We start from the raw sequence: 13,505 nt of genomic DNA on the forward strand, positions 1-13,505 counted from the left end.
ACACAGGGGTATGTGACCACGGTTTAACCACACAGGCATTCTGAGATTCATTCTTGACAACCTGGAACTTTCTCTTTCTATATGCCAAACATAACAACAACTCAGGACCTCGAACACTGGTCTGCTTTCTAAGAAATCTAGTGCCCCATGTTCACCATCTTGGGTTTTCCCTAAACGAGAAAGACCAGGATGAATAACGGAACCTTGGGACAGGAAGGCAGACTCAATGATCCCATCCGGACCCTTCCTGGATTTCCTGGGTGGAACCCCTCCTTCAGGACAGGGGAGAGTGGCAGACCCTCCTTTCAGATGCCTCCATGGTCCCAGAATTGATGGCACACTTCACTTACGGAGCCTCGATTTTGTCCCCGGAAAATAGTGAGTTATTTCTCACAAAACACAGAGTCATTTCAGACGATTAAAAGGAAAACCAAAAAGAAGTGGCTACACTCTCTATAAACCTTCACTACTGGATGGAACAAAGTCTCACACTATTCCTGCTCTGTCTTGTTACCTGCACCCAGCCAAGAGAAGCTCAATTTCAAAGGTCTTTACCTTCCAAAATGCTTGGTGAAGGGCCAAGGTAGTTGAAGCCAGAAAAAGGTGACTTTCAGGCAGTTGTCAACCAACTACCTGGTACGACATGCAATACAGGGAAGCTGCTTAAAGGACAACTGTCCACCCACAGGAATCAGGGAGACGAGAGAATTTCTGGTTCCATCTAAAATCTTTCTAGCGGCAGAGTTCCTGTCGTGGATCAGCGGTAACAAACTCAACCAGTATCCATGAGGATGCGGATTTGATCCCTGGCCTTGCTCAGTGGGTTAAGGACCTGGCGTTACCTTGAACTGCAATGTAGGTTTCAGACACGGCTCGGATCCCGCGTTGCTGTGGCTGTAGCTGTGGCTGTGGTGTAGGCCAGCAGTTATAGCTCTGATTCAACCCCTAGTCAGGAAACTTCCATATGCCACAGGTGTGGCCCTAAAAAGACCAATATATATATATATATATATATATATATCTTTTTCATTAAAAAAAATTTAAAAAATAAAATAAAGTCTTTCTAGTGGCTCAATCCACCCAAAAGCAAAGTTTACTCAGTTCTAGGCTCCCTGCTCCAGTTCTATAGACACCAAATTACACAGATTATTTCAAATGAACCACTCTGAATGTTTACAACTTAACACACTAAAAAAAAAAAAGAAGAAGAAAGAAAAAAGCTGGTTTCCTCTTGCTAAGCACATGCATAATCCTATAAACACTTCTATGCTACTGACCACTACTGAATGATTTTCTGATACGCTGGGTAAAAAGATGACTACTGTAGGTAAAATAGCCCAAAAGAGTGGAATTAGGGTAATAAAAAGCCGTATTTACCTTTTCAGTATTTCAGTAAAGAAAATCCTGTACAACTGAAAGCTGAGCCAAGGCCACTTACAGATTCTCTCCCCAGACCTTAACTTAAATTTTAAATGAGCACCACGGAAAGTGCAGACCTTGATTTAAAGGACCACAGAGGTTCATGCCATTTTGATATCCCAATACCTATCTTCTACTGCTCAGGGCTCAGGCCTGCCCAATTTGCAATGTCCCCATGATGGAGATGGGTTGGGGAAAATAATCCATTTCTTTTACAGGAAAAGAACGATTAAGTCAGTTTATCCAGGGCTCTAAGGCACAGAGCAATTCCCAATGCCATCCAAGTTGAAAATCATAATCTCAGACATGTATTTGCTAGTCATGATCATTCTGAATGTACTGGGACAGTTTTTATGACAGACTTCATCCATTTGTAATCAATGACTTCTATAAATTATTTGTCAGCACAAGGTCCTTCTTGGTACAATTCAATTAACCCAGTTTCTTTGTTCCTCTCAACCTGGCCTTGCACCTTTCTGGATGAGCTGGTTTCCCTGAACCTTTTCATTCTACCTCCTCACACAAACCACTTGCACCAGCATTCCTTGGATTTGGCTGGCCAGGTCTCAGGTCTTGGGCCCTTTAAATGATACCTCATGCCACCGCGGGCCAAGCAGCAGCTAGTCAGGACAGAGCTTGCCTCAGGGACATGTCCTGCTTGTGGCCTTTGACAGATCACTCCATATGCAAACTGGCCAAGATAAGGTACATATATTGTGTACCTACTATTGCAGTCATTAAATCCCATCAGAAATAGGCATGGCATCAGTTTAACGTCCAGTACCTGGCATCCATCAGAGGGGCAAGGGGAGAATTTTCAACACTGGATACCAAGCTGGAAGATGCAGACTTTCCTTCTGAGGTCCCGTGATGCCCTTTTTGAATACCATCGACCTCACAGATCTTCTGCTTCAACTGCTGGATTTCATGTTCTAACCTACGGAAATGGAAGTAACATGAATTCATTCATAACCTACATCTTCTGTGCATCTTCAACAGAAACCGTGGGAGATCCAGACAAAAACTGTGCAAAGAATTTTACCTTCTGGTAGAAATGACACCACATACCTGTAAGACAAGTTATAAGGTGGTAACAGGCCACAACAGAGTTTCAGAACAAGTGCTGCAGGCATCCAAAAATTGGAGAGAGTTCTCCCATCAAGGGCAAGGGTATTCCCACGTGCTCAGCCAATCCTCAGAGGTGGGTGTGCAGGATTCTGAGCCCTGACCTCTGCTTCAACAAAGCAGTTGGTTGTGGACTATGTATCAGATCCCACCAAATATTTCTATTTGACAAAAGAGGTCTTTGCTTCAAAGAATTTTTTGAAACCACCAATCTGGGAGAATCTTCATGGTCAAGGCAGTTCTAAATTGAGCCTTCAGAGGCCTGTGGGAATCTGGCATTTGGGGATGATGGTGGAAGTCTCTTTAGGAGCAGAAAGCAGTATGAATGAAGGGGCTAAGCCACAAAATCCAGGAACCTGCTTTGGCTAAGGCAGCAGGTGTGGAAAAGAGGAAAGAAAAGGAGACAGAGACCTAAGAGAGCAAGGCTGAGGTTTAGAGAAATTGATATAAACCCTAAGTTGTGGAACCAAACATTTGCTTCCAGTGACAAATGATACATCGGAGGTCAAGTACATGGAAGGATGTTCTCCCACTGGCCCAGGCATGCTTGAATCCAAGGTCATCAGGCTAGAGTGCCAAGCTTGCCAGTAAATTTGGCCTGAGGACCACAAGACCCATTTAAGGGCTGCAGGCCACTCATGGTTAATGTCATCTGGGTCTCAATTTGTTCATGTATCGAATGAGAGTCAACTGTCTCTCCAAATTCTTTTGGCTCCAAAATCCAGAGAGTCTAGCTTCAGATGCATATATGCTAGGATACTGCCAGCTCTCTGGTGTCACCTGCAGCAGTCTGACTGCTCCATCCTGAACATGAAAGCCAAGTTCTTGGCTCTCAGAAATGTGATTATGGGATTCCCCAGGGTAGATGCTCATGGGTTTCATGGGAGACAATGCCCAACTGAACTCACCTTTCACCTGTCTACCTGTTAGCAAGTACTGACCCAGCAACAGCTTGCAGAGCAGGTAGTACTTTGGAAGGAGGAGGGGATGAGCATGAAGAGTGATGTCAGGTACCAGGTGGTAGGCAAAAAAACAGGGAACGATGCTAATACAGAGCATTAGTGACAGTAAAGATAGTGAGCCGATGCAAAGAGGTGGCTGCCAACGTTTATAATTAAAATGATGCCTACAGAGTTGTTCAAAGACATCCTTCAGGGCTGAGCAGTGGGAAAGACTCCACAGAGCCAAAAGGTTCCAGTGAGGCCCTGAAGGCTAAGTGGAATTTAGATGGGTGGCAAGGGACAGCAGGGCATCCAGGAAAGGATCACAGCATACATGAAGAACCAGCCTGCCTGGCAGTGGCTCTCTGGTCAGGAGACAGGTAGACAAAGTAGCCTCATTTTGTCTACCTGTCTCCTGACCAGAGAGCCACTGCCAGGCAGGCCGGTGGTCACTAGACTTGGATGTGAGCTGCAATTCTGGGTGGTCACTAGACTTGGATGCAAGCTGCAATTCTGCCACTCCTAACTGCCTGACACTTGTCCTCAGTGGTAACATAACCAGTGGGGGGAAAGAAGAAAGAAAATGGATTAAATCTGAGAGAGAAGACCCAGTACAATACACTGTTCAATCTGGCTTCATGTGAACTGGTTATTTCACACTTTGGAAATTCAAAAATGGTCAAGTCAGGGTGCATGATGCGGTTCCGGCTCAGCCATGAGAACCCAGAGAGATAAAAAGACATAAAAGCAACACCCCTGGAAAGTTGCAGGGCCGTCACAGCTGGAGCAAAGCGCTTAGAATTTGTTGGCCTGAATTAGCGCTTAGCAAAGTCTACTTAAACACATGAAGCTAAAAGCCTCCTTTGTGGCTTCTGGAGAAATGCTGACATCAGGAAATCACTTCTGTGGAAATCACTGTAGTGTGTCCACTATAATAGAGTATTAATACTAAATGGCCAGGGAGCCAAGCCAGTGGATAAGAGCCAGGGACATGAGGCTAACAGCTGCCACTCGCCGCATTCTCATTGCACACCAAGAGCCCCCCCCCCATGACCTTAAATGTCCTGGGGCTGGAGCTCTGTCCAGCAATTTCATGTATATAACGTACCTACAATTATTTCTTTAAACCTCAGACCTATTTGTCTGAAGTCACAGCATTATGGTTTCTGATTGCTCTCTGTTGCTATTTTGCCTGAGTGGAAGGGGTAAACAGAATTCAGTTTAAGCAGATCATCTGAAAGGAGGCTGTCTTGACTTTTTCGGGCAAGATGATGGAGGTTCCAACAACACCTCACAGCAAGGCTTGCCTTGTCATCAGCATCGATCCAAGGCCACTGCCAATGTCAAGCTGGGCTCCTAGAGGCCAGGAGACCAGGCTTCTGCTGCAGCCCTTCAGGAGGAACTGGGAGGCCGGGGGTGCAGCATTCCAGGCCCCAGTACCTGGGCTTCAGTTAAGATCTCAACAGACCAAAGGGTCTGAAACTAAAGAAGGTGCAGAGGCCCAGGCCCTCCTTGTAAAACTGAGGACATTGTGGGACCAAGATGGAAGAGCCTGCCCAAGGCCAGCAAGGCAAGAAGGGCACCAAAGCCCCTGGAGGACACCAAAGTGGGTGATGTCTATACACTAGGCAGCCACCAGCCTCTCTGAGAGTCTTGGCATTTCATCTACAAGGTTAGCAGGAAAAGCTTTCTTGAGTTCATGTATTTATTTGTCTTGAGATTCCCACCTCCAGGAAACACAGTGACAGGGAATAGGTGGCAGAAGGTAAATATTCTTTCTTTACCCTGAAAACAGTGCTAGTTCCTAGTTCTCAACATCAAAATAGTATCAATAAGTCATCATCAAACATGCTTGGATAGCCCACCGTGCTCAGGACTTCTGGAGAGCTTTGGTTTGCTTACGTTTTAATACAAAATCCTGAGGCCTCTCCTCAAACACTGGGAGTCCGTGGTGGTGATTAGGGAGTGGGGTGGAGGGGTTGACAATTTGCTTCCACATGTGGAAATCAGTGTCTCTGCAACTTGGGATGCTTCACCAGGACAAGTGCTGGTCACGGAGAAGACTCGAAGCCAAGGGTTAGGATGGGGAGAAGAGAGGGAAAGGGTAGCAGAGGGAAAGGGAGTCAGGGAAAGGGAATGAGGAGAGGGGACAGCCTGGAGGAAGGGGTCAGGTGGGGTAGGAAGCTGTCTTCCCTATTCATCAAATATTAAACACACAGTCAGAGGTCAGCCAGGTAACAGACAAAGGCTTTGTTTTTGTTTGTGTGCTTTTCTCTGCTTTAAGGGAGTGATTCTAAAACAAGAATACTAAGCAAAAAGAAAGCTTAAGGGTACTCTTCTCAGGTTTGGTAAAATGAGCATCTGCTGGCATAAAGAGAGGTCATAAAGGCTAAAGGAATTACTTTTTTTAAAGATTATAAAAGAGAAGCCACCAGGAAGAGAGAATATGCGATCACAGGGTCATGAGGCCCTGAGGATTTGCCAAGCACCCCCTGGGCTCCGCTCACCTCTCCTGGTCCTTCTCCAGGGCTTCCTGCTCAGCCCCTAGGCTGGCCCAGAGTCCCGACTGCTCTGCTCCTTCACCCCCGCTCAGGCTGGCCGGCTTCTGCCTCTGTTCCTCTGGCCCCAGGCCCCGGGCGCATCGCCTCTGCAGGGCCGAGTGCCTCCTCTCCAGCTGGACCACGGCCCGCTCCAGCGCCTCCCTCTGCTGCTTCTCCCGGGATTCCAGAATCTCCTTTTCCTTCCGCCTCACCTTCTCCTCCTGCCGGGCTACGTTGGCTGTGAACTCGAAAGTGGCCTGTAACTTTTGCAGCTGGTTGGCACTGGCCTGGTACTGGGCCAGCTGTTCTTCTTTCTCTTCCATCTCCTTCTCCACTTGATAAAGAGTGTTGTCTAGGCCCAGGGGCCCCCGGTCAAGGATTTCACAGGCTCTCTGCTTCTCCTCCAACAGCATCGGCAAATGATGCTGCAAGAGGCATCGGAGCTGGCGCTCCTTGTACTGCAGCCTGCACTCCACTGGCTTGATTTTCTCTACATCTCCCGCCATCTGGGGGGCCTCTGTGACACCGCCATCATTTTGTCCCAACCACCCAAATTCTTCGTTGCCAGATTTCAAGCGCGCCAGTGTTTCCTGTTCTTCCTCGACCTCTCTCTTCAGGAGGTCCTTCTGCTGAATCAGGTCCTTTTCCAGGTTAGCCAGCGTGGCCAGCTGCCTTCGCTTGAACTCCAAGAAACGCAGCTGAGCCTGTTCTAGCTCCTGGCCGTCGTCATTGTCCCCCTCAGCGCGGGCCTCCTTGGCCCGCAGAAGCGATGCCCGGATGCTCTCCAGGTCCTGCCGCTCCTCCTCCGCGCGCTGCACCTCCCCGTGCCGCAGCGGCGGGATCATCTCCTGCTTCTCCCGGAGCTGCTCCTCCAGGTGCGCCACGAGCAGGACCTGCTCCTTCTCCTGCTCCTCCAGCCGCTGCTTCTCCAGCTCTAGCTTGGCGTACTGCTCCTCCTTCTCCCTTTTGAGCTGGTCCAGCTCTCGAAATATCTGATCCTTTTCCGCCTTCTCGTGGCTATTGAGTTCTTGCAGCCGCTGGAGCTCTTCCTGGACGCGGAGAAAGCTCTCCTCTTCCTGCTTCTTCTTCTGTAGCTCGATTTCCTGCTGCTCCCTCAGCCTCTCCTCCTCGAACCGCTCCTTCTCAGCGAGCAGGTCCTTGAGCTTGCTCTCTAGGTGGAAGCTACGGCGTTTGAGGCTCTCCTCCTGCCGGCGGATCTGGAGCTGGACGATCTCAGTTTCCTTGCGCTGCGTCTCCACCTCCTGTTGCATCCGCTCCAGCGCCGCCTTATCAGACTTTTGCTTTTCCTCCATCTCCTCTATGAGTTTTCTGAAATGCAAATCATTAACTGATCATTACAGGATCACTAGGTTCACATGCTGCTCTAACTTCTCCCTAAACTGAAACATCCTGGAAATGCATGTACAGCACCAACTCTTCACTAAAATGAAAAAAGACAGCGGACAGCGCTTTACTTTCAATACCCAGCAGCATACTGTTGCATTTTTTTACTCTGTAACTGTCCAACATATCATTTGCCTAATCTCCTGAAGTAGCCTCTGATATCGTTTCTTTGTAGAGCCTATAAGCATAATGTGTTATGCATGATATAATTTAAAAGCCCCCTGAGCTCAAAGAGAAAGAAGCAGGCCTAATTTAAATTTAAATGTGAATGATTTTATTCAGCCCAATGGCTAAAACTCAATAGAAAGTCAGCTGCAAAATGACATTAAATAAAAATGCTTATGCTGTCCTCAACTCATCAGGGTCAAATATCAAAGTCAAGGTAATTGACACTTCATTGTTCTAGCTCAAAGAACTACATGCTACTTAGCATTTAATCACTTCTTTAGGAGAAATGGTAATCACCAAATGACCCAAAACATTAGTTTATTAATGTGTAATACTGAAAATAATGGCAATCTCCATTGGAATATTTAACTGCATGATTCTGGGGGTTACATGTCATGTTGTATTTTGGAGAGCAAATGATCCCCACTGGGAGCTAAGCCAGTATTTTGAGGATGGGATGACCTCAGAAGCCAGAACATGGGGCACATTAGAGTGTGGGTCCACAGCCTCCATCTGCTGACCCACCAAAGACCTCTCCTATAGCATGCCCAAAGCTAAACTAATTCATCTGCAACATCTAGATTCCATGTTCTAGAAAATAAATATCCCTCATGAAGATTTTTTTTCTTTTTCCCTTTTCTAGGGCCGCTCCCGCGGCATATGGAGATTCCCAGGCTAGGGGTCTAATTGGAGCTGTAGCCACTGGCCTACACCAGAGCCACAGCAACGTAGGATCCAAGCCGAGTCTGCAACCTACACCACAGCTCAAGGCAATGCCGGATCCTTAACCCACTGAGCAAGGCCAGGGATCGAACCCACAACCTCATGGTTCCTAGTCGGATTCGTTAACCACTGTCCCATGACAGGAACTCCAGATTTTCTATGACTTAATTTCTAATCTCGTTTCTATCCTTGGTCCATTTCTTGGCTTGCTGAACAGATCAGGCAAAAAAAAAAAAAAGAAAGAGAAATACCTACGTTTTATCAAAGAATTATATTCAGAACATAATTTAAAAAAAAAACAACAACCTCTCCAAATCAATTGAATAAACACACCCACCCCACACCCACCCCCCATCCCCCAACACACCAACTAAAAGAAAAGTGAGCTGTGAACATGAAGAGGTGAATTTGAGATGGGGATACAAACGGCCAATCAACATATTTAAAAAGTGAGGAGGCATAAGGAAGGGGAATTGTCACTCTTTTGGCCTTTTTAAAACTCAGAGGATACTATTAAGGAAGACACACTTTTTAGTTAAAGTTAAGCAAGTCTATATTTGGTGTATTACATTTCCTGAATGTGTTAAATTTGCCTCCTGACTTTATTCCCTCTATCTCCAAAGTATTTGAAGATGAACTTTTTAAAAAAATTCAAACACGAAGTAAAACTAACCAGCTAAAGAGAAATGAGCTACAGTTACTCTGTTATACATACAAGTAAATGATGGACACGGAGCCAGAGGGGGATGGCAGGGACATGGGTGAACCTGTTCAGGACATCAGCACAGGCATCCACCCAATACACGGGGAAGACTTGTACCGCGAGGCTTACCTTTTACTCTCTAATTTCTCAAGTTCTTCCCGCTGCTGCCGCTCAAATTCAAGTCTAATAAAATCAAATGAAAATGAGTCATTTTTCTGAAAGAGCTTTTTCCTCTCTTATTCTCTAAATGTAGTTACATATTACAAAGAGCATCAATTTTCAAGTATGATTTTTAATTGCTACGGGTTAGCCAGTTGAAAATGCATTCTTTGTTCTATGGCTGTGATTAGAAATTAGACATACTTTGGGGTGCTTGAATTCAGGCTGAAAAGAACATATTTTATTTGGAGGAAAACAAGCAAAACACCACTGTATGGAAAAAGCAGGCTCAAAGGAGATTTCTAAATGAGAAGCATGTCTACCCCATGCAGCTTAGTCAGTGATGAGTATATAAAAATGGAAAATCTCTACCTTAGACAGATGGGTCCTTTTATAGGGAAAAGACTGCCATGGAGGTAGAGAGAGAGGGAGAGAGAACACGGACATCAATTAAGACAAGAATTAACTGGGAGAACATCAGGAGAAAAGCAATAAGGTACTTAAAAGCCAAGAGCCATGCACAAATTGAAACGTATTTTCATACTTATCACATTTCCCAATAATTTCTTGAAGCAAACACTCCAGAGTTAGCTGTTATGTTTTGCACACTTCCCGTAATCATAGCACTAGGAGCTCCTGTTGTGGCTCAGCAGGTTAAGAACCCAACTAGTGTCTATGAGGACGAAGGTTTGATCCCTGGCCTCACTCAGTGGGTCAAGGATCAGGCGTTGTTGTGAGTTGCAGTGTAGGTCGAGGATGTTGCTTGGATCTGGCATTGCTGTGGCTGTGGTGTACACTGGCAGCTGTAGCTCCGATTTGACCCCTAGCCTGGGAACTTCCATATGCTGCTGGTGTGGCCATAAAAACAACAACAACAAAAACTAAAAAATTTTTAAAAATTACAGCACTAATAATAATAATAATAATAATAATAATAATAAGTGCCCACAGAAGTCACATTCATATTTTTACTACTTTTTTCTTTCTTTTTTGCTTCTTAGGGCTGCACACATGGCATATGGAAATTCCCAGGCTAGGGGTTGAATCAGAGCTAAAGCTGCTAGCCTATGCCACAGCCACAGCAACGCAGGATCTGAGCTCTGTCTGCAGCCTACACCACAGCTCATGGCAATGTCACATGTTTAACCCACTGAGCAAGGCCAGGGATCGAGCCCACATCTTCATGGATACCAATCAGATTTGTTTCCGCTGCACCAAAATGTGAACTCCCTATTTTTACTACTTTATAGATGGTTATACTGCATGTAGCTTCCCTCAGATCCTCCTGTAATGAGCGCTTATATGATATAGGAGTTACTGGAGTCTACAGAGATTATGAACAGACTGCCCACTGTGGGAGCAAAATAAAGGGGTCAGGTCACCTGGAATTTTAAAACAACTCAAATATTGATAACCAAGATTGATTTCTTCTGAAATACTAGGTTGAAATGCTTCAAGACTTCACTATACCTATGAATCAGCATGAACTGTAACTCTTAAACTTCCTCTTATGGTGGATGGCAAATATAGCAAAAGGTTGAACTATGGAGAAATTCATGAGCAATTGTTTTCCTTGGATAACATGTGAATCCAGGTTGGCAACAGTTACCTCTACAATGAGCTAACAACATATCAAACAGATCTGTTATGATTTTAACTTGAGCTACAACTGAGAGTAAGAAGTCTGGTGGTTTTTGTGCTGTGCTGAGGGATTTACACATTCACTTACTCTGCGATCCTTGCAAATCTTAAAGACAAAATATAGTATCTGATCCATTTTTTCAAAGACAAGGAACCCAGAGCTCAGATGTGAGAGAGAAATTGTCCAAGGTCACGATGGTAAGATGTGGTGGAACCAGGATTTGAACCCATAAGAGCCTGCTTCCAAAACAGCCTCAATTCATTCATTTTAGGGGCAACGCTCAAGTTTGTGATGTGTAATAAAAGCTTTAACTCTTTCATTGAAACCAGTCGTTTAGAGTCATATTTATCTTCCTAGAAAATGAAAATAATCTGTGGATTACAGGCATTACCATCCATGAGAAATCACTCACATATAGGAAATCACATATATGGAAGGTATTTGCCATTTCCTGACCCCAATCTATATGCCACTACAAAATGGAACGGGGCTTCCTTAAAGTGCATATATGATCATTCTGTTTTATATAACAATAAACAGAAACTTAGGAATGTTTCCCAGCAGCTATTTTTAGATTTCGGTATAGTTCAGTCTTACTACAGATAATTACAATCCAAAAACATAAAATCATTGGATAAAACACTTTCAAAACCTGAGGGTTTTCCAAAGAGAATAGTCTTTAGTCTCAATTTTTATTTTCTGTGGCCATCAGCAGATAAGGCCTCTCTGCTCTGACAATGTCGTAAGTGTGAGATCGTAAGTCAAATACTGCTCTGAGAAGTTTGAATGAAAACCTACCACTTGTGGGCAGCTGACCACGCGCAGGCACTGGGCCAGCCACGCAGCATATAATACCCTTTCTTGGTTCTTCCAGCCCTAGTGGGTTTCGTTCCTGTTTTGTACCATAGGAAACTGAGGCTCAGGACTGGTAAGGAGCAGAAGGAGGGCTTGAAACAGTATGGTACTAAAATCTGTGCTGCAAATTGCCACAACTGTTGCTAATGAGTTGCATGGTCTCAAAAGGTCATAAAATGTGTTAATATCTTCATCTCCAATGTGAAGCTCTGAGCATTCCCTTTCTTTACTGAGCACAGTGTCAGGCGCCATGCCAGGCACGAGGGGGATACAGCACTAAGAATGGGACTCACAGTCTCTGCTCTCCCCTGGGGGTCCTAGTCTGTTAGTGACAGTGGAATAAACACGAGGGGCATCATGAGCCAGGACTGAGAAAGGACACAGTGTCATAACACTTGGAACAGCTGCTGGTCTCAGAATTTAGACCTAGAATCTAGACTAGATTGGCACCTCGAATGAGTAACCAAGCAGGACCCTAGGGAACCTTCCCGGGACAGACCCCCACCCATGTCCTCCACCTGCCTTTTTGTCTAGAGAAAAACTTTAGTCAAAGAATCAATTTAATCAAAAAAGTGAGAAAACATGGAGAATCAGGAAAACAGTCCAGCAAGACAAAATAACAACAGTTTAGCCATTCAACAAAGTCAAGAACCTTCAGTTCTTCCTCAAGGACTATAGATAATATTCTGAGCCATGTCCCTGGAGCAGATTTGCAGGTAGAAGAAGTCACCTGTATGCTGCCCACCAGCACGCAGACTCCAGATTGGTTGGAACTGGAAGGTTGATGATGCTGACTCCCAGTTAACTCACCACCAACCAATCAGGAAAATGTCCATGAGCTGATCAGGCCCTGCTCCTTGACACTCTAAGACTCCACGCTACCCACTCTGAGGGGGGCACAGTTCTTGAAGCACCAGCCTGCTGTGTTGCCCTCTTTGCCTGGCAATTAAAGCTACTTTTTCTGTTTCCTCCAACTCTGTCTCCAAGTTTCTATTTGGCATTGGTGTAGAGGGACAGCTCATATTTCAGAAACACTGGTAGGAACTAGAATCAACGGAGGCTTCCTGGAGAAATGTCTACCTAAGCTGCACCATTCTTCCCCGCTCATAACTTAGAAACTCAAGAGCAGCTCAACAAAACTTTTATTCCACTTCCTGTGGGGTAAAAGCCAAGAGGTGAAGTTCAAGAGACAGCAGAAGCCACACAGTGAAGGGCCTTGGAAGTTCTATTAAGGACTCTGAACTTGACCCTAAAGATGGTGGCAGAAAAGAATCGTGGAATAGGGATGCTGGAGAGCCCACAGAGAAGAGATGGGAGGAAAAGCCAAGAAACAGATCAGGAGGCCAGCTTTGTCACAGAAATAAGAGCTAACAGAGGCAGGACAGGAAAACCAGGATAAGGAAAGGCTGGTACCTGATGATATGTGGGGGGTTAAGTTGACAGGACCTGCTAATGGGATGGATTTTGTTGGGTGCTGTGATGAGAAAGGAAGAGTCAGAGATGACACTCAGATTTCTGGCCAGGTCACAGAGGGGGTGGAGAGGCAGAGCTTAACTGCCAAGAGGCTGCAATGAATGGTCATTAGGTCTGAATACAGATGCTAGTGGTTGTGAGGCTACGTATGAGTTATTTAACCATGGATACTTACTTTTCACAGAATTTGAAGAAAAAACAAGCCCCCGAAAGGGTTGTATGAGCATCAAACAAGACAATACACAGAAAACACATGTAGAGTGTCTACATACAGTAGGTGCTCAAGTGCTGCCCCTTGTGGATGATGCCTGGAGACAAGGAAGAACCAGGTGGTGGGGGGGTGGGGGGAGGCA

General features: G+C 45.4%; 1 protein-coding gene across 7 annotated transcripts in view; it reads right to left on the minus strand.

Moving 5' to 3' along the window:
• KIF16B (kinesin family member 16B) overlaps positions 1 to 13,505 on the minus strand; it is a 306,852-nt gene that overhangs the window by 98,592 nt on the left and 194,755 nt on the right. For 4 of the 7 annotated variants that reach the window (XM_021078043.1, XM_021078046.1, XM_021078045.1 and 1 more), the window contains 4 exons: positions 9,555 to 9,587; positions 9,153 to 9,206; positions 5,993 to 7,354; positions 2,204 to 2,356 (listed from right to left, as the gene is read on the minus strand). In XM_021078043.1, the coding sequence (XP_020933702.1) occupies positions 2,204 to 2,356; positions 5,993 to 7,354; positions 9,153 to 9,206; positions 9,555 to 9,587 (1,602 nt within the window). The remainder of the gene's footprint in view (positions 1 to 2,203; positions 2,357 to 5,992; positions 7,355 to 9,152; positions 9,207 to 9,554; positions 9,588 to 13,505) is intronic. The other 3 variants (XM_021078047.1, XM_021078044.1, XM_013985094.2) reach the window with 1 other exon arrangement.

This window comes from Sus scrofa, chromosome 17 (assembly GCF_000003025.6).
Source record: "Sus scrofa isolate TJ Tabasco breed Duroc chromosome 17, Sscrofa11.1, whole genome shotgun sequence".
Lineage (NCBI taxonomy): Eukaryota > Metazoa > Chordata > Mammalia > Artiodactyla > Suidae > Sus > Sus scrofa.